Raw genomic sequence first — 20014 nt, forward strand, 5'->3', positions numbered from 1 at the left:
CACTATTTTTTTTTTGAATGAAACGTTTTCTATTTGTCTTATAATAGGTGCACTCTACATAGAAAATTGATTCATTTTACACATTTGCAACCCCCTCCCTGTGTCTACTTTTTACATAGATACTGTTCAGGTCAATTTGACCCTGCAGTCAAGTTAAAGAGTAACAAAGATTTAAAAAAAAAAAAAAAAAAAGTCCAATTCTGTTTCCTTGAAGCTATGAACCATATTTCACCACACACACACACACGCACTCTGTCAATATTCTCTTTACTTCAGTAGGAAACTGCGAGAAAGCAGGTGTTCACACATACATATCTCAAGTTCAATTATAAAGATCACTCTTGGAAAAAACCCCCAAAAAGTAATATATATTAAAAAAAAATTACAAAAGTTTAGTTTTTGTTTCTAGGTTTTTTCCAGTGGACATGAAAACAAAGGAAATTTCACTTTTTATGTCCAAATCAGTAAGTTGTCGTCATCAATCCTTTATTTGTGAGAAATAAAAAAAAAAAAATCATTGCACAAATAGTGACTGAAATTGTTAGTATTGGAGTAAATAATCAGATATAAAAATGTTTTGGAGGATTTGTTTGGTTTCTGGCTCTACTGCATGATTAAACACTCCCTGGGTCAAATGGACCCACCAACATTATTGCTGTACCTCAGAAACAATCATAATGGGACGGTTAAAAGGTTTGGTAGAGTTGCCATAAAATGGTTCCCTGAGGCAGGAAAGGTATAAAGAACCCTGTGTTCATTGACAAGATTTTCAAGTTTCTAGGAATTAAATGCTGTTACTTGTCCATCTAGCATTGATAAGATACCTTTACATGCAAACTTAATTCCAGTTGATAAAACAACTTAAAAATCCCAGAGTCATTTATGAAGATGAAAAAAAAATATCAAGGAAAGGATCAGCTTTAGCTGTTATGAATCCCTTCTACAAATAGGACTTACCTGCTGAAATAAAGAGCACGAGTTTACTCCTGTGTTACATGTACATGAATAGTTTAACTACCTGTGCAAAACCGTTCATATACACATTATTACTTTGCAAAACTGACTCGTGTGTTTGCTGGGTATAAATTGGGGGCTGAGTATAAAAAAAGCACTAAACAAGCTCCCTCTGAGGGCATACATTCACTGTCGGCTATAAGCTGCGAAACAGGATCCTTGTTGGCTGATCTTTCTTTCCGACTCCATCCTTCAACTTCTATTATATGAACCCCAGATTTTTCAACACTTTGTCCACGTTGGGAATCAATTTTTCCTGAAAATCCCACAGCCGGTTGTCCACATTGAGCTCCTCGAGTTTTAGTGAGTTCCGCAGGGCAACACGGACGTGAATGATTCGACAAACCTCTAGTGGGACTTTGTACTTCTGCCCAAAAAATCGAAGCACTTCATGCACAGATGTCTGCTCCACCATCCTACACAACAGAAGAGTGAGATGTTGGTCATGTATACAGCACTGTAAAACACACTTTAAATCAGTACTTCTCATGAGGCATGACAAACCAGACTTTGTTATTGTCTTTATTCATATTTTGACTGCTAAGCAAGCCTCCTGTCACTAGGTGACAGCAGAGATCAAATTAAGGCCAAGCCAGTAGAAGAAGTAGCCTATGAGAACAAAGTACCGTATGTTCCGCACTATAATGCGCACCTAAAAACCTTAAATTTTCTCAAAAGCCGACAGTGCGCCTTATAACCCGGTGCGCCTTATATATGAACCAATATTGAGCCACAACAGGTCTCGCAACTACGGTAAGCAGCCGCCGACTTCATTTAACCCCGTAGAAGAAGAACTCCAGCCGCTAGATATTGGTGTCACAGGGCATTCAAAGCTAGACTGCGAACTGCGTCCGAGCTTTCAGAAAGGCAGGAATTGTCACTGAACTGCTAGATAACAGCAGGGACACTGACTGGATTAATGACGACTTTAACGAGACGGAACCGGCATGTTGGACGCCGTATTCGCCCAACTGTTTAATTCGGACACTGAAGAAGAAGAATTCGAGGGATTCGTGGACGAGGAATAAATTAATAAAGTGAGCTTTACATGTTTATTTTGTGTGTTTACAGCTGAACAAGGTTGGTCATATTGTGAACATGGACATTAACGTTTGAACAACGTTGAGTTATTGATATATTGTTATTGCTTTGCACTATATAAAGCGTTACTATATTGTGATTGCACTAACGTTTGATTTACTGTAACAGTATCACTGTTTTTACGTGTCTATTGAATCGAGGGAAAGTTCCCCTCCACTTTGTGATATAAATGTTGCACTACATGTTACCACGTCACTGACTTTACCTCGGGGAAAATAATAAAACAGCTGTTTATTCATTTTGGGAGTGAACGGTTGTCAGAACGCTGGTTGGTAATCTATTAATAAAGTTTGACTGACCTATCTGACTGTTTTGTTGACATTCGATGCATAACGTAACCCCAGCCTCTACTGTAGCGTCTATCTATAAGCCTTATAATGCAGAAAATACGCAATACGACCAGAATAGTGCTATACAATTGGCAGAATAAAGTAAAAAAAATGATGATCAGGGTTCAGTCCTTGAGTCTCTTCTAAAACATAAAAACCTGTTGTACTATTTTAAAAATGAAAACAAGAAAAAACAACATTGTATTTACTGAGGTGGTACAGCTTACAAAAACATTTGAGAACCATTGAACAACATCCTGTTGTGGTCCGAAGAGTTTGAGCATCTGTTTTACTGTAATTTTTAAAAACCCATATATTTAAATTTGGACTTTACCGTTTTAACTTCAATATATATTAAGGCTGAATGCATTTCTCAGCCTACCTTGGCTGAACAATCATCTTGTGAGGATGGTAAATGTTTCGCGCAGGGTCTTCTCGGTAAATATGTTCCAGAATATTAATTCCAGGCACCTTGCTCCACCTAGGAAGGTGAAACCTCCCACTTGGTTCAAAGTGATGCTTGGGAAAGATGTGGTTCTCAATGAGGAACACTCCCACCTAAAAAAATTAGAATATGCTTTAATAAAAGGATGGGAAACATATTTGAAAATACAAGCCTAATGCACTGATAAACAACCTACTTCTGGATGCTGCTTCTGCAGCTCGTCCATCAGAGACTTCAGGTTGTCATGTTGATATGGCATGATGATCTCATCTATATCGTTTAGCAGGACATAGCGGGAACGCTCCATGGATCTGTAGATGCACTCGTTGAGTGTGGTGAGCTGGCCAAAGTAGTGAATATCACCACCACTTTCCGAAAAGAGCCAGCCTCGCGATGGATTCATGTATTTGTCGATCGGCCAGGAAACTATTTCCACAAAGCCCTCCTGGCTGTAACCCTGCAGAAGACGGTCAAGGTCCGGGCCACAGCTGGTGTTGTAGATCACCACTCTGTTCACGCCGAGCAACCTTGGACAAAAAAAAAAAAGACAAAATAAAATCACCTTCTAAATATTTTGACACTGCAGGTAAAGCAGCCTGAAGTGCTAAATGTTTTTGCAACTTTGCAGTCAATAGGTGCTTCTTTCCTGCAGTCTGCTAAGCTGCTACTTTTTGTAGTTTTATTTTAATTGACGTTTTATCTTCCTCAGTAGTTAGTTGAGTTTTAGTAGATTAGCGAGTTTGTCGATTGAAGTCTTCAACTGTAAAATTACATTTTTGTTTTTAATACTCTTGTATTAAAATACTCATCTATTCTTTTAATACCTAAGCCTCATCAAGCAGTTATTTACAGACGCTAACTGAGTCAGGACTATTTGGATATTATTACTACTTTCTGGTGGTGCTCCAACATGATAATTTTATCTAAATTACAATTTTTATTAATATTTTCCTTAGGTAATTATCTCCTATTGCAGCACAACAGAGTTGAAAATAAATCTATTCAACATCTAAATGGTTCGTGGAGATCTAGTAGAAATTTCCTGGCATTATGAATTTTTTTTAGATATTAACTAGAAGTTTTAATCCAGAATTATTTTAGGTGAGATTGATCTGTGGGTAGAAAGAGAAGCATTGTACATGTCAAGATTTGATTACTAATCTTGTGCTTTTCTAAATCAATCAGAATATTGATAGATAGATTTGAGTTCACAACTGTGAACCTCAATTTCCCATTATAAATCATAAAACTGATGTTTCCCACTAGTAAAGTTTAGGATTACTGACTTGTACATCTCTAGTGTCTGTGCAAACTGCAGCACGTTGTTGTAGCCCCCAAACAAATTGGAGACGCACACAGTGAAATCCATCCTTTTCTCCTCTCCTCCATCTGTCTTCTTGTTCCCTATGTGAAGCCAGACGTATTCGGTTCCATTCTCAGGCCTCGTTTGAGTCAGAAGAGTGACATGTGCAGCTTTGCAGGTTTTAGGAATCTGGCACAAGACATCTGTGGTGACGAATGGAAACCCGAAGTTGTCCGAGTGTTGTAAAATTTTCGCTGGAGTGGTTTCACTTGTGTAGCCGGCACAGCAGAAAAAGCAGTGGAGTTCCTGGATGGAGTCTCTCCGAAACATCCCGATGAGGCGAAGGTCAAAGCCCTGTACTCTCTGATCCATGTAGGCTGAGACTAAAAAGTGCTTGGTGTTTTTCAGGGGAGTTATACTCTGTTTGGAGACTGATCCCTCACAAACTTGTGAAACAACAAGTTTGGGTTTGAAGCCAATTGATCTATTGCTAACAAAGAGCGTGATTATGGATATGGTGATGAAGAGGAGGACAAGGAACTTAATTCTGGTGGAGTTTGACATGGTGAAATGGGTTTCTGGCCTCAGGCAGACCCTGGAATCAAAGGGCAGAGAAAAAACATCAGGGCCATTCTGAATCTGTTACATAAATCAGGCCGTAAAGGTAATTTTATCTATACAGCACATTTTCAGCAACAAGGCAGTGGACCTTACCAAGCTCCGCCCACAACCGACCCACGTGACCGCAAGTCTCACAAGCAAAGCCTTGTGGCGCATTGTTTCTATGTAAACATGACTCTATTAGTGCATCATTTCTACCGGATTTTCACAATATATCAGCTACTACAATGGACAGAGGAACTAACAAGTTCATGTCATCAACTGGGAGGAGGTTACTGGTTTCTCAGTCACAATCTGGTTGCAAACCTGAGCCCAGCAGGTGTCAGTCAGTTATGGTAGATCTGAAATTTGGTTTGAGGACCTCAATATGAGAAGTTACAGACTGATAGGAGAAACCAAAGAGCTCTGTAAAGGTAAAGGCTAATCTTCTGAAGCTGGGATATTATTAATTTAATTTCACAGAATTATCACGGTAGAAGCCATTTGTTTGTTAAAATTTTACTAAATATATTTGTTCTATTTGATGTTTGTTGTGAATGATATATACTCACAAGTGAATGAGGTAATTAGTCCAACGTTTAGAAAATACGGCGGCTGTAAATAAAGGTAAAATAACCCGAACAGGTGATCAACTCAAAACCACTCGTACCTTTTTACTCCCTCTCTCTGTCTTTGTAGTTTAAGCACACCTGTTACCGTGGCAACCGCCTGCGCTCCGCAAGACGAGCCAAGATTACGTTAAAAACACAACATTCAGTCCCGTTACGATATTAAGTTTCCAGGCTTGATATTTATTTCTGGATTATTAATCAGCGCTTCCCTGAACACAGCGATGGTTGATTTACTAGCTGTACTGGGTGCTAGAGTGGCTAACACGCGAAACAGTTTAGTCCAAAGCCTTTTCTGCTAAAATAAAATCTTTAGTGTGTGTCAGATACAGTACACATTGCATATTTATTTGTTTAGCTAATGTAATACTGTGTAGCAGACAGGCTTCAAGGTGTAGAAGTTGTATCAGTACTGCTATTATGCTGTACTTAGCCAACAATAGCGTGTTTGTGCACGTGACCACGTAGAATGGACATCAGCCAATGAAAAGCGGTCCCTCTGGTAAGGTCCATACAAAGCGCTTTATATGAATTAAAAGGAAATACAAACAAGATTACAAACCAAAGGAAAGAGCAAATGAAAAACAATCCAATGTTGAGCTAAAGTATGCAAATAGGTTCTCCTGTTCAGGGTTGATAGTTAAATATCTTCTGATCTAATTCCTCTTCTGGGTTGGAAGAACAGGAGTCTAAAAAGAATCTAATAATGTTGATCCAAAATATATAAACTAGAAACTACTTTTCAGGGCTGGTAGATAGGTATAAGTAAGTTTCTTCTGGTCTAATTCCTTTTCTGGTTCAGAAGAACAGCAGTCTAAAATGTAGTTGCTAAGGTGGTGTTTTCTAGATTCTAAGTTTAGGTCTGGTAGATTATAAATTTCAATCTTCCCTAAAGTTTTTCCAATACATCTCAATTCCCAATTATCCAAACTAGTTTGGCACTGAACCAAAACTAGCAACTTCTCCTCGATTAATTTCGTCCCTCTAGTGAGTTTTGAATCCTCAGCTGGGCTGAGTCTCAGCAAGACTCGCATCTCTGTCCACACAAACAGTCCGAGTGTTCGCTAGTTCGGCCAAATTGGTCGATAAACCAGTTATCCACAAGCTCCAGACAGCAGAAATCCTGCTATGAATAAATGTAGGGTGTACCACGTCGGGTGTGTCCCCGCAGGACAGGAGGGCTCGCCTGTGCCCAGCCTTCTCATGGAGAAAATTTGATCAATTGCATCGAGAGACCAGTTGAGCAGATTTGGAGGATGTGCAAAGAAAGGTTCCAAAAATAGAGAAAAATACAGCACAGAAACAGAGCAAGCAGAGCAGGAAAGGGCAGGGAGAGAGCAGAGGAAAATAGCATCCGCCTTCACAGAGAGCAAGAGGAAAACTTAACTATAGAAGCACAAAGTTGAACAACATTTCTAGGTGCAACTTTATCACATAAGACTGCAGTATCTGGTAAATCGAAATATTTCAAATATTCAAACTCCTTGCAAATAACATATGTGGAATGGTTTGAGGAGGAGGCCCAGGGGAAGACCCAGGGCACGCTGGAGGGACTATGTCTCTCGGATGGCCTGGGAACGCCTTGGGATTCCTCCGGAGGAGCTGGTGGAAGTGGCTGCAGAGAGGGAAGTCTGGGCCTCCCTTCTGAAGCTGCTACCCCCGCGACCCGACCCCGGATAAGCGGAAGAAGATGGATGGATGGTTTGAATGACTTGGACTCCATTTTCTGCTAATAGACATGTGACCAAAATGCAAATTATGAAGCACAGTGGTTTGGCCATCATGACACAAAAGTTGAAATGTTGATAAAAATAATCAGTACAGTCACATCAAATGAGATCCCTGGTGTCAGTACAACCACAAAATGTTGTAAATACATTTATCATTATCAGTATAATGATAAAAAAAGTTCCCTGTTCCTTGTCTACTTTTAAGACGATGCTTAAAACAGTGACTTTTACATCCCCAAGGCAGTCTAGAGGTCTTGGAGGGGGGCTGTAACAATAAATAAACCTGGGAAACAAGAAGAGACAAAACCAGGAGGTTTATTCTTTAAATGGGATCTGAAGAAGTAGCAAAGGCAAAAATGTGAACTTAAAAGAAAAGAAAGGGGAAAATAACAACAAACCAGGTTTTCTAGCCAATAAATCCTCCATCACAGCACCACAAAGCTGCAGCACACCTGCTGCCCAATTGGCCAAGAGGCCCTGAAAGTCAGTTTCCCAGAGTGAAAGTCACTCTGGGACTTTCTAGAACTACTATTAGAAGACGTAGTTCTTATTCTACTACTCTGCTAATCAAGAGGCAGAGTGAAACCAGCTGGAATGGGGGAGAAATCCTCCATGCAGCCACCACTGCATGCAACAGTGACGTTTACCCAGTCAAATGGGGGAGTAGAGGAAGGCAGACTGTGACGGGCGTGGGCAGGTAAATACAGGCTGGAGAGACGGCCTCCCTCACACCGCCTCCATCATACCTCCGTTGTTATGCTGCTATAGGCTTACGCTTATTTGCTTATAGACAAACTGACCACTTTTTCTTCACTTACTTCTTCTACTAGTTTCCAAGTTTACATTGTTTTCGCTCAGTTTTTTTTCCCCAAGCTTTCAAAGAACGGAGTAAAGAACTAGATGCCAAGCATGACGGTCTATAAGCTTGAGCAGTGAATTCAAACAAGATGTTACTTGTAAAGAATTACCTGGAAGAGGTTGAGATATTGAGATAGTAGCGTTATGACACGTCTAGCCTCCATGTAAACTGGAGCCAACAAGCGCTGCACACATTTAGGGCCTTATGATTTCCATGATGCGGAAAATGAGGACAGAAATTAAGTAACAAATTGTAATCCACAATAAAGCACATATGTCATTGATATTGCTGAGCAGAAAAAGCTACATTTATTGTTTAGGATTCCCTATAACTTTACACCCAACTACTCTTCCTGGGGTTCATCATTAAAACATACAAAGTAGAAATCATTCACATGTATGACAGGTGACAGATCTAATATACATAGCAATTAAAAAATTTATTGTTTATACAAAATGTTAGTAAATTCATAAAGTAATGAACCATTCCAGTTATAAATGTTACTCCCAAGACATATGTGAATGCAAAGTGTATAATGCCAGGTAACATTGAGAGATTTAATAAACAATATTTACAAAACTCAACAATAATGGAACAAAGAACAAAGAACTAGATATGAATCAAGGTGGGAAAACAGAGAATCACACAAGGTAAACATTTCACAGACAAAGGATCATATTCACACACTAGAATTCAAACATTATAGAAAACCTTATTGCTTCTTAAAAGCTGCCCTGAACAATGAAACAAATAAGAGCTTTTTGAGGGCAGATCAGTGAAACACGTGGAAGCATAGAGACGTGTTTCACCTGAGGGTAGTGCAGGTGAATATCATGAGTGAGTGTGAATATAATAGAAACAGGAAGCAGAATATTAACATGAGAGAAACTAAAGCAGCATCTGCAATGCATTTCTGAAGCCTGTAGTAACATCACAGAGAGGAGAGGAGCTTGTTTTTTTTTCAAAGATTATCTGTCTCATATTACAAATAGTGACAGTTTTAACAAAAGATGTTTTTTTAAGCAAGTAAACTTATTTTTTTAATAAAAGTTATCTACTGCAGCTTTAATACAAGCTTTTTTCTTTGCTGCAAATCATTTTTTGTCCTCCACTCCTAAGTTCCATAAATCAATTAGCCATGTAAGGATGGGAAGAAAACGTATTTTGAACTTTGATCAACAAGTACAATAAATGTAGACCTCATTTCTTTACTTCCTCTAAATCATTCACTAGGGTTTGGGTAAACCTCAACCAGGTGTCTTTTTTTTACTAGATTGAAAAACACTAGTGTAACAAGTTTGGTAACTTGGAAACCGTATTTCTGTCTCAAAGGAGGCACTCGGTCCAGCCAGGTGTTTTATACAGCTGAATGGTTTCTATTAGAGATTGAAGGATTTCTAGAACATGCATGAAAGAATCAAGGCAACACTCCAGCTATGATTTTGATGAGGGAATAGCACCAAAACACGATATAATTTTACATAATACTGCCCCTTTAAAATGGGAAATATATTGGAGGGATAGCAGAGAGCCCACTTGGTGAAAATAACAAAACCGAAAACAGACAGAAGCTGCATCAACAATGAGACGAACTGAACAAAAGGTACAACAGCGTTGATGAGGAGAGAACAAGAAAAGAGGACTGACCTATTTGTTCCGACATGAAATGGCTTCTGGCAGTATTTCCTCAGGACCCACAAACCCACGATTTATGTTTTTCCCTGTTGTCACACATCTGACTGAAATAAATTAATAACACCCTTCAGCAGCACCTGGTGCAATCATTTGATACAGGTGTGCTGGATCAAAGAGGAAGGGGTTGAAAAACACCTGAATTACAAGTTCTACAAGTTCTAACTGCCCTACTGGAAATCTTGCAATACTTGTTAGTCCACAGTCTGTCACGTGTCAGGGCGTGATGTGAGGTTGTGGTGATGCAGACGCTTGGATCCCAGGTAAAGATGAATGATGACGTATTTAATGAAGACATAATCCAAAATACAGGCAGCACCGCTGAGCAGAAACCAGGCTCAACACAGGCAGCAACTGAGTTTACGAATGGACTGAGACAACATACGACAGCTTCCCACCAAATGAGATGAGGAACTGACAGAGACACAAGTGAAACTAAATGCACAGAGTCACATCCAAAGTGTTCAAAAGTAAATGGCAGCATTAACTGTCTTGTTATGTTTTGGGTCAAATTGAGCTGTTTTGAAGTAATTTTTTTTTTTAAATACCTGGAAGTATTTTTTTGCATGAATCTTTTTCTTTGTCTTTTAATAGGTTCACTCTACATATAAATATAAAATTGATACAATTAACACATTTGCAACCCTCCCTGTGTCTACTTTTTACATAGATACTGTAAGGGTCAATTTGACCCGGCAGTCAAGTTAAAGGATAAAAAAGATTTAAAAAATAAGTCCAATTCTATATGTTTCCTTGCAGCTATGAACCATATTTTACCACACACACACACAAGCCCACTTTCTCAATATCCTCTAACTGCAAGAAAGCAGGTGTTCATACAACTTATAACGGAACCTTTTCTGTTCCTGTGGTCAAACGCCACCCACACTGAGTGAAAACGGAAAATCTCACACCCACTCAGTGTGGGTGGAGGATATCATAAATACTTTAAATACTGCATGACTCATTTGTCTTGATTTTAATCAGTGGGTCAATTTGACCAAGAATGGTATACATATCTCAAGTTCAATTATTAAGATCACCCTTGAAAAATACCCCAAAATGTAATATAAATTTTTTTTTTTTTTTTTTTTTTTTTACAAAAGATCAATTTCAAGAAAATTGTTCTTTGCTTGTAGGTTTTTTTTTTTCAGTGGACAAAAAAAAAGTAAGTTCCACTTTTTATGTCCAAATGAGGAAGTTGTCATCATTGATCCTTTATTTGTGAGAAATAATTAAAAAAAAAACATACATTATTGCACAAATAGTGACTGAAATTGTTAGTATTGGAGTAAATAATCAGATATAAAAATGTTTTGGTAGATTTGTTTGGTTTCTGGCTCTACTGCATGATTGAACACTCCCTGGGTCAAATTGACCCACCAACATTATTGCTGTACCTCAGAAACAATCATAATGGGACAGTTAAAAGGTTTGGTAGAGTTGCCATAAAATGGTTCCCTGAGGCAGGAAAGGTATAAAGAACCCTGTGTTCATTGACAAGTTTTTCAAGTTTCTAGGAATTAAATGCTGTTACTTGTGCATCTAGCATTGATAAGATACCTTTACATGCAAACTTAATTCCAGTTGATAAAACAACTTAAAAATCCCAGAGTCATTTATGAAAAAATATATACATCAAGGAAAGGATCAGCTTTAGCTGTTATGAATCCCTTCTACAAATAGGACTTACCTGCTGAAATAAAGAGCACGAGTTTACTCCTGTGTTACATGTACATGAATAGTTTAACTACCTGTGCAAAACCTTTCATATACGTAATTTCCGGACTATAGAGCGCGCCTGATTATAAGCCGCACCCCCTACATTTTTAAAGGAAACACATTTTGTACATACATAAGCTGCACCGGTGTATAAGCTGCATCTGCCTACATTGAAACATGAGATATTTACAAAGAAAGACTGTACACAGAAGGTGTTTTAAAGTTTAAATAATATGTCGTAGCTTTTTTTTCTGAACTGCAGCAATATAGCAAAACAACACTAACAGGGCTGGTTTAAATAACATATGGTTAAAATTCACGGAGAGCTAGAGAATATTCACAAGTGTTCTGCCAATTCTAGACACTGTCTTATTCAATTTAAAATTATTCACAGGCTTCATTACTGTAAGGTGAAGTTGCATAAAATTTTTCCTAACACATCCCCACTGTGTGACAAATGCCATGTTGCAGAAGCTACGCTTCTCCATTCTTACTCTTTGTGTACAAAATTAACCCCATTTTGGTCTGGCATATTTAAAACTTTATCAGATATGCTATAGAGTTAAGGCTGGACCCACTTCTGATTGTACTTTTCTGTTCAGCTTTCTCAATTTAATAAATACCAACGACAATTATTATCTTATGCCTTTATCATAGGAAAAAAGCTAGTGTTGATGTTCTGGAAAAAACCAGAGGTTCCATCGGTTAAATTGTGGCTGGAGGAATTGGTAAGGCTCTCTCATTTGGAAAGAGTACGGTTCTCATTAGCAAATAATTTAAAGCGATTCAACAGAACTTGGCAACCCCTTCAGCAATATATTAATAACCCTATTTGAAGATGATTTGTTTTGATTATCGGTGTGATCAGATGTAAGTCCCAGGAAAAGGGAGGGAGGTGATTGGGTCTTGAGAATGTCCTTATTTATGTCACTTTTGTTTTGTTTTAATTTTGTATTGTCTTTATGTTTTATGTTCACATAAAAAAGAAAACAAACATGTATTGTTGAGGTTGTAATTCTCATGTCTGATTTCTCAATAAAACAGTTTGACAACAAAAATTCACGGAGAGCCGTCATCCTCTTCCTCCTGTGCACTGAAGCCATGGAAGTCTTCAGTTTACGTGCAGCAGCTCCGTTTCCTTTTTAATCGGCCAGCTCGATTGCTTTTAACTTGAAAACTGCATCATATGCATTTCTTCTTGCATTCTCCATGATGAGGGTCTGTTCAAGCTAATTTTATTCATGCACAAAGCACGATGTTACATTAGTTTTCCTCTACAGATATATTCCAGATGTCTCACGCTTACCTTTTCTGCTCCAGCGCCCCTACTGGCCGTTAGAAAAAAAATCATAAATAAGCTGCATCGTTGTATAAGCCGCGAATTGGCGTGAGAGAAAAGTCGGCTTATAGTCCGGAAATTACGTACATTATTACTTTGCAAAACTGACTCGTGTGTTTGCTGGTTATAAATTGGGGCTGTATCTAAAAAAAAAAAAAAAAAAAAGCACTAAACAAGCTCCCTCTGAGGGCATAAATTTACTGTCGGCTTTAAGCTGCGAAACAGGATCCTTTTTGGCTGGTCTTTCGTTCCGACTCCATCCTTCAACTTCTATTATATGTACCCCAGATTTTTCAACACTTTGTCCACGTTGGGAATCAATTTTTCCTGAAAATCCCACAGCCGGTTGTCCACATTGAGCTCCTCTAGTTTTAGTGATTTCCGTATGGCATCACTGATGTGAATGATCCGACAAACCTCTAGTGGGACTTTGTACTTCTGCCCAAAAGATCGAAGCACTTCATGCACAGATGTCTGCTCCACCATCCTACAACACGGGTACAGAAGAGTGAGATGTTGGTCATGTATACAGCACTGTAAAACACACTTTAAATCAGTACTTCTCATGAGGCATGACAAACCAGACTTTGTTATTGTCTTTATTCATATTTTGACTGCTAAGCAAGCCTCCTGTCACTAGGTGACAGCAGAGATCAAATTAAGGCCAAGCCAGTAGAAGAAGTAGCCTATGAGAACAAAGTAATACAACCAGAAAAAGGCTATACTATTGGCAGAATAAAGTAAAAAAAAAAAAAAAAAGATGATCACGGTTCAGTCCTTGAGTCTCTTTTAAAACATAAAAACCTGTTGTACTATTTTAAAAATGAAAACAAGAAAAAACAACATTGTATTTACTGAGGTGGTACAGCTTACAAAAACATTTGAGAACCATTGAACAACATCCTGTTGTGGTCCGAAGAGTTTGAGCATCTGTTTTACTGTAATTTTTAAAAACCCATATATTTAAATTTGGACTTTACCATTTTAACTTCAATATAAATTAAGGCTGAATGCATTTCTCAGCCTACCTTGGCTGAACAATCAACTTGTGAGGATGGTAAATGTTTCGGTCAGGGTCTTCTCTGTAAATATGTTCCAGAATATTAATTCCAGGCACCTTGCTCCACCTAGGAAGGTGAAACCTCCCACTTGGTTCAAAGCGACGCTTGGGAAAGTAGTGGTTCTCAATGAGGAACACTCCCACCTAAAAAATTAGAATATGCTTTAATAAAAGGATGGGAAACATATTTGAAAATACAAGCATAATGCACTGATAAACAACCTACTTCTGGATGCTGCTTCTGCAGCTCGTCCATCAGAGACGTCAGGTTGTCATGTTGATACGGCATGATGATCTCATCTATATCGTTTAGCAGGACATAGCGGGAACGCTCCATGGATCTGTAGATGCACTCGTTGAGTGTGGTGAGCTGGCCAAAGTAGTGAATATCACCACCACTTGCCGAAAAGAGCCAGCCTCGTGATGGATTCATGTATTTGTCGATCGGCCAGGGAACTATTTCCACAAAGCCCTCCTGGCTGTAACCCTGCAGAAGACGGTCAAGGTCCGGGCCACAGCTGGTGTTGTAGATCACCACTCTGTTCACGCCGAGCAACCTTGGACAAAAAAAAACAAAAAAAACAGACAAACAAAAATCACCTTCTAAATATTTTGACACTGCAGGTAAAGCAGCCTGAAGTGCTAAATGTTTTTGCAACTTTGCAGTCAATAGGTGCTTCTTTCCTGCAGTAGGAAGGGAATCTGCACACATAATTTGAGGTAGAAAAATGAACAGGATACGTTTTGTGAATCCAGTACCAACTCCTTACAAATAAATAGACCTTGATCTAAGTTTTACTCAAATCTGCAGAAGGAAGCTTTCAATTACTGACTCACCAAGATTTCCATTGACAGCCTGACACAATAGCTGCCTGTTTGAGATTTGTGAAACGCAGCTTCATTGAGTTTGGCCACCTGCCAGCTGACGTTGTGCAAACCAGAGCTAAGAGGATTCACCATGTTACAAGCTAACCTGTGCTAGCTACACATAGCTGTCGACAACCACTGAATCTGCTGTAGGACTGGAACTCAAGACGCCAGTTTCCGAGCCTGCTAGCCGACAACACACTGCAAGCTGACGGTGGTAGCTTCGAATGTAAAATTTTAAGTGCTTTTCTTTTGTATTTTTATGGTGCTTCTGTGTTATTAACGCTTAACTTTTCCAAACGCAACAGGCCTCAGTGCCTGCCACAGCTCAAACCACCTGTAGCTCATACCGTTCAAACTTCATCCCAATGATTGGTTTTAATCACCGATAGTCCACTAAGCTGCTACTTTTTGTTATTTATTTTAATTGACGTTTTATCTTCCTCAGTAGTTAGTTGAGTTTTAGTAGCTTAGCGAGTTTGTCGATTGAAGACTTCAACTGTAAAATTACATTTTTGCTTTTAAAAATCTTGTATATTGGAGTGAGGTTTGTACTTATGCCACATTTATGTTGTATCCTCCTGTTAAAATAATGCCAGTATATTGGAGTTCATCTATTCTTTTAATACCTAAGCCTCATCAAGCAGTTATTTATAGACGCTAACTGAGTCAGGACTATTTGGATATTATTATTACTTTCTGGTGGTGCTCCAACTTGATAATTTAATCTAAGTTACAATTTTTATTAATATTTACCTTAGGTAATTATCTTCTATTGCAGCACAACAGAGTTGAAAATAAATCTATTCAACATCTAAATGGTTCGTGGAGATCTAGTAGAAATTTCCTGGCATTAAGATTTTTTTTTAGATATTAACTAGAAGTTTTAATCCAGAATAATTTTAGGTGAGATTGATCTGTGGGTAGAAAGAGAAGCATTGTACATGTCAAGATTTGATTACTAATCTTGTGCTTTTCTAAATCAATCAGAATATTGATAGATAGATTTGAGTTCACAACTGTGAACCTCAATTTCCCATTATAAATCATAAAACTGATGTTTCCCACTAGTAAAGTTTAGGATTACTGACTTGTACATCTCTAGTGTCTGTGCAAACTGCAGCACGTTGTTGTAGCCCCCAAACAAATTGGAGACGCACACAGTGAAATCCATCCTTTTCTCCTCTCCTCCATCTGTCTTCTTGTTCCCTATGTGAAGCCAGACGTATTCGGTTCCATTCTCAGGCCTCGTTTGGGTCAGAAGAGTGACATGTGCAGCTTTGCAGGTTTTAGGAATCTGGCACAAGACATCTGTGGTGACGAATGGAAACCCGAAGTTGTCCGAGTGTTGTAAAATTTTCGCTGCAGTGGTTTCACTTGTGTAGCCGGCACAGCAGAAAAAGCAGTGGAGTTCCTGGATGGAGTCTCTCCGAAACATCCCGATGAGGCGAAGGTCAAAGCCCTGTACTCTCTGATCCATGTAGGCTGAGACTAAAAAGTGCTTGGTGTTTTTCAGGGGAGTTATACTCTGTTTGGAGACTGATCCCTCACAAACTTGTGAAACAACAAGTTTGGGTTTGAAGCTGGTTGATCTATTGCTAACAAAGAGCGTGATTATGGATATGGTGATGAAGAGGAGGACAAGGAACTTAATTCTGGTGGAGTTTGACATGGTGAAATGGGTTCCTGGCCTCAGGCAGACCCTGGAATCAAAGGGCAGAGAAAAAACATCAGGGCCATTCTGAATCTGTTACATAAATCAGGCCGTAAAGGTAATTTTATCTATACAGCACATTTTCAGCAACAAGCGCTTTACAGGAATTAAAAGGAAATACAAACAAAATAACAAACCAAAGGAAAGAGCAAAAGAAGAAAAACAATCTAATGTCGAGCTAAGGTATGTAAACTAGGTGGTCCTGTTCAGGGTTGATAGTTAAATATCCTTTGGTCTAATTCCTCTTCTGGGTTGCAAGAACAGGAGTCTAAAAAGAATCTAATAATGTTGATCCAAAATATATAAACTAGAAACTCCTTTTCAGGGCTGGTAGATATGTATAAGTAAGTTTCTTCTGGTCTAATTCCTTTTCTGGTTCAGAAGAACAGCTGTCTAAAATGTAGTTGCTAAGGTGGTTTTTTTCTAGATTCTAAGTTTAGGTCTGGTAGATTATAAATTTCAATCTTCCCTAACGTTTTTCCAATACATCTCAATTCCCAATTATCCAAATTAGTTTGGCACTGAACCAAAACTAGCAACTTCTCCTCGATTAATTTCGTCCCTCTAGTGAGTTTTGAATCCTCAGCTGGGCTGAGAGTCTCAGCAAGACTCGCATCCAACTTGGATCTCTGTCCAGACCAACAGGCCAAGTGTTCGCTAGTTTGTTGATAAACCAGGTATCCACAAGCTCCAAACAGCAGAAATCCTGCTATGAATAAATCCAGAGTGTATCACGCTGGGTGTGTCACCGCAGTACAGGAGGGCTCGCCTGTGCCCAGTCTTCTCATGGAGAAAATTTGATGAATTTCATCGAGAGACCAGTTGACCAGATTTGCAGATTTGGAGGATGTGCAAAGAAAGGTTCCAAAAATAGAGAAAAATACAGCACAGAAACAGAGCAAGCAGAGCAGGCGAGGGCAGGGAGAGAGCAGAGGAAAATAGCATCTGCCTTCAGAGAGCAAGAGGAAAACTTAACTATAGAAGCACAAAGTTGAACAACATTTCTAGGTGCAACTTTAACGCATATGATCACATAAGACTGCAGTATTTGGTAGATCGAAATATTTCAAATATTCAAACTCCTTGCAAATAACATATGTGGAATGGTGTGAATGACTTGGACTCCATTTTCTGCTAATAGACATGTGACCAAAATGCAAATTATGAAGCACAGTGGTTCGGCCATCATGACACAAAAGTTGAAATGTTGATAAAAATAATCAGTACAGTCACATCAAATGAGATCCCTGGTGTCAGTACAACCACAAAATGTTGTAAATACATTTATCATTATCAGTATAATGATAAAAAAAGTTCCCTGTTCCTTGTCTACTTTTAAGACGATGCTTAAAACAGTGACTTTTACATCCCCAAGGCAGTCTAGAGGTCTTGGAGGGAGGCCGTAACAATAGATAAACCTGGGAAACAAGAAGAGACAAAACCAGGAGGTTTATTCTTTAAATGGGATCTGAAGAAGTAGCAAAGGCAGAAATGTGAACTTAAAAGAAAAGAAAGGGGAAAATAACAACAAACCAGGTTTTCTAGCCAATAAATCCTCCATCACAGCACCACAAAGCTGCAGCACACCTGCTGCCCAATTGGCCAAGAGGCCCTGAAAGTCAGTTTCCCAGAGTGAAAGTCACTCTGGGACTTTCTAGAACTACTATTAGAAGACGTAGTTCTTATTCTACTACTCTGCTAATCAAGAGGCAGAGTGAAACCAGCTGGAATGGGGGAGAAATCCTCCATGCAGCCACCACTGTATGCAACAGTGACGTTTACCCAGTCAAATGGGGGAGTAGAGGAAGGCAGACTGTGACGGGCGTGGGCAGGTAAATACAGGCTGGAGAGACGGCCTCCCTCGCACCGCCTCCATCATACCTCCGTTGTTATGCTGCTATAGGCTTACGCTTATTTGCTTATAGACAAACTGACCACTTTTTCTTCACTTTCTTCTTCTACTATTTTCCAAGTTTACATTGTTTTCGCTCAGTTTTTTTTCCCCAAGCTTTCAAAGAACTGAGTAAAGAACTAGATGCCAAGCATGACGGTCTATAAGCTTGAGCAGTGAAGTCAAACAAGAGGTTACCTGTAAAGAATTACCTGGAAGAGGTTGAGATATTGAGATAGTAGCGTTCTGACACATCTAGCCTCCATGTAAACTGGAGCCAACAAGCGCTGCACACATTTAGGGCCTTATGATTTCCATGATGCGGAAAATGAGGACAGAAATTAAGTAACAAAATGGAATCCACAATAAAGCACATATGTCATTGATATTGCTGAGCAGAAAAAGCTACATTTATTGTTTAGGATTCCCTATAACTTTACACCCAACTACTCTTCCTGGGGTTTATTATTTAAACATACAAAGTAGAAATCATTCACATGTATGACAGGTGACAGATCTAATATACATAGCAATTAAAAAATTTATTGTTTATACAAAATGTTAGTAAATTCATAAAGTAATGAACCATTCCAGTTATAAATGTTACTCCCAAAACATGTGAATGCAAAGTGTATAATGCCAGGTAACATTGAGAGATTTAATAAACAATATTTACAAAACTCAAGAACAATAATGGAACAAAGAACAGAGTAAAGAACTAGATATGAATCAGGGTGGGAAAACAGAATCACACAAGGTAAACATTTCACAGACAAAGGATCATATTCACACACTCTAGAATTCAAACATTACAGAAAACCTTATTGCTTCTTAAAAGCTGCCCTGAACAATGAAACAAATAAGAGCTTTTTGAGGGCAGATCAGTGAAACACGTGGAAGCATAGAGACGTGTTTCACCTGAGGGTAGTGCAGGTCAATATCATGAGTGAGTGTGAATATAATAGAAACAGGAAGCAGAATATTAACATGAGAGAAACTAAAGCAGCATCTGCAATGCATTTCTGAAGCCTGTAGTAACATCACAGAGAGGAGAGGAGCTTGTTTTTTTTCAAAGATTATCTGTCTTATATTACAAATAGTGACAGTTTTAAAAAAAGATGTTTTTTTAAGCAAGTAAATTGTTTTTATGAAAGTCATCTACTGCAGCTTTAATACAAGCTTTTTTCTTTGCTGCAAATCAGTTTTTGTCCTCCACTCCTAAGTTCCATAAATCAATTAGCCATGTAAGGATGGGAAGAAAACGTATTTTGAACTTTGATCAACAAGTACAATAAATGTAGACCTCATTTCTTTACTTCCTCTAAATCATTCACTAGGGTTTGGGTAAACCTCAACCAGGTGTCTTTTTTTTACTAGATTGAAAAACACTAGTGTAACAAGTTTGGTAACTTGGAAACCGTATTTCTGTCTCAAAGGAGGCACTCGGTCCAGCCAGGTGTTTTATACAGCTGAATGGTTTCTATTAGAGATTGAAGGATTTCTAGAACATGCATGAAAGAATCAAGGCAACACTCCAGCTATGATTTTGATGAGGGAATAGCACCAAAACACGATATAATTTTACATAATACTGCCCCTTTAAAATGGGAAATATATTGGAGGGATAGCAGAGAGCCCACTTGGTGAAAATAACAAAACCGAAAACAGACAGAAGCTGCATCAACAATGAGACGAACTGAACAAAAGGTACAACAGCGT

The 20014-nt window shown here is 38.6% G+C and overlaps 2 protein-coding genes across 2 annotated transcripts; both read right to left on the reverse strand.

The window, feature by feature from the left end:
• Positions 1–984: 984 nt before the first annotated feature.
• On the reverse strand, positions 985–5492 carry LOC122846566. Its single transcript, XM_044143600.1, has 5 exons — positions 5463–5492; positions 4176–4787; positions 3086–3416; positions 2827–3002; positions 985–1430 (listed from the first exon to the last, which is right to left on the reverse strand). The coding sequence occupies exons 2-5, from the start codon at positions 4754–4756 to the stop codon at positions 1217–1219; spliced, it is 1302 nt and encodes a 433-aa protein (XP_043999535.1). The 5' UTR covers positions 4757–4787; positions 5463–5492; the 3' UTR covers positions 985–1216.
• A 7422-nt stretch (positions 5493–12914) lies between these two features.
• Positions 12915–18540, reverse strand: LOC122846565. Its single transcript, XM_044143598.1, has 5 exons — positions 18508–18540; positions 15782–16393; positions 14050–14380; positions 13792–13967; positions 12915–13250 (listed from the first exon to the last, which is right to left on the reverse strand). The coding sequence occupies exons 2-5, from the start codon at positions 16360–16362 to the stop codon at positions 13037–13039; spliced, it is 1302 nt and encodes a 433-aa protein (XP_043999533.1). The 5' UTR covers positions 16363–16393; positions 18508–18540; the 3' UTR covers positions 12915–13036.
• Between the last annotated feature and the right edge of the window lie 1474 nt (positions 18541–20014).

This window comes from Gambusia affinis, linkage group LG16, assembly GCF_019740435.1.
Source record: "Gambusia affinis linkage group LG16, SWU_Gaff_1.0, whole genome shotgun sequence".
Classification (NCBI taxonomy): domain Eukaryota; kingdom Metazoa; phylum Chordata; class Actinopteri; order Cyprinodontiformes; family Poeciliidae; genus Gambusia; species Gambusia affinis.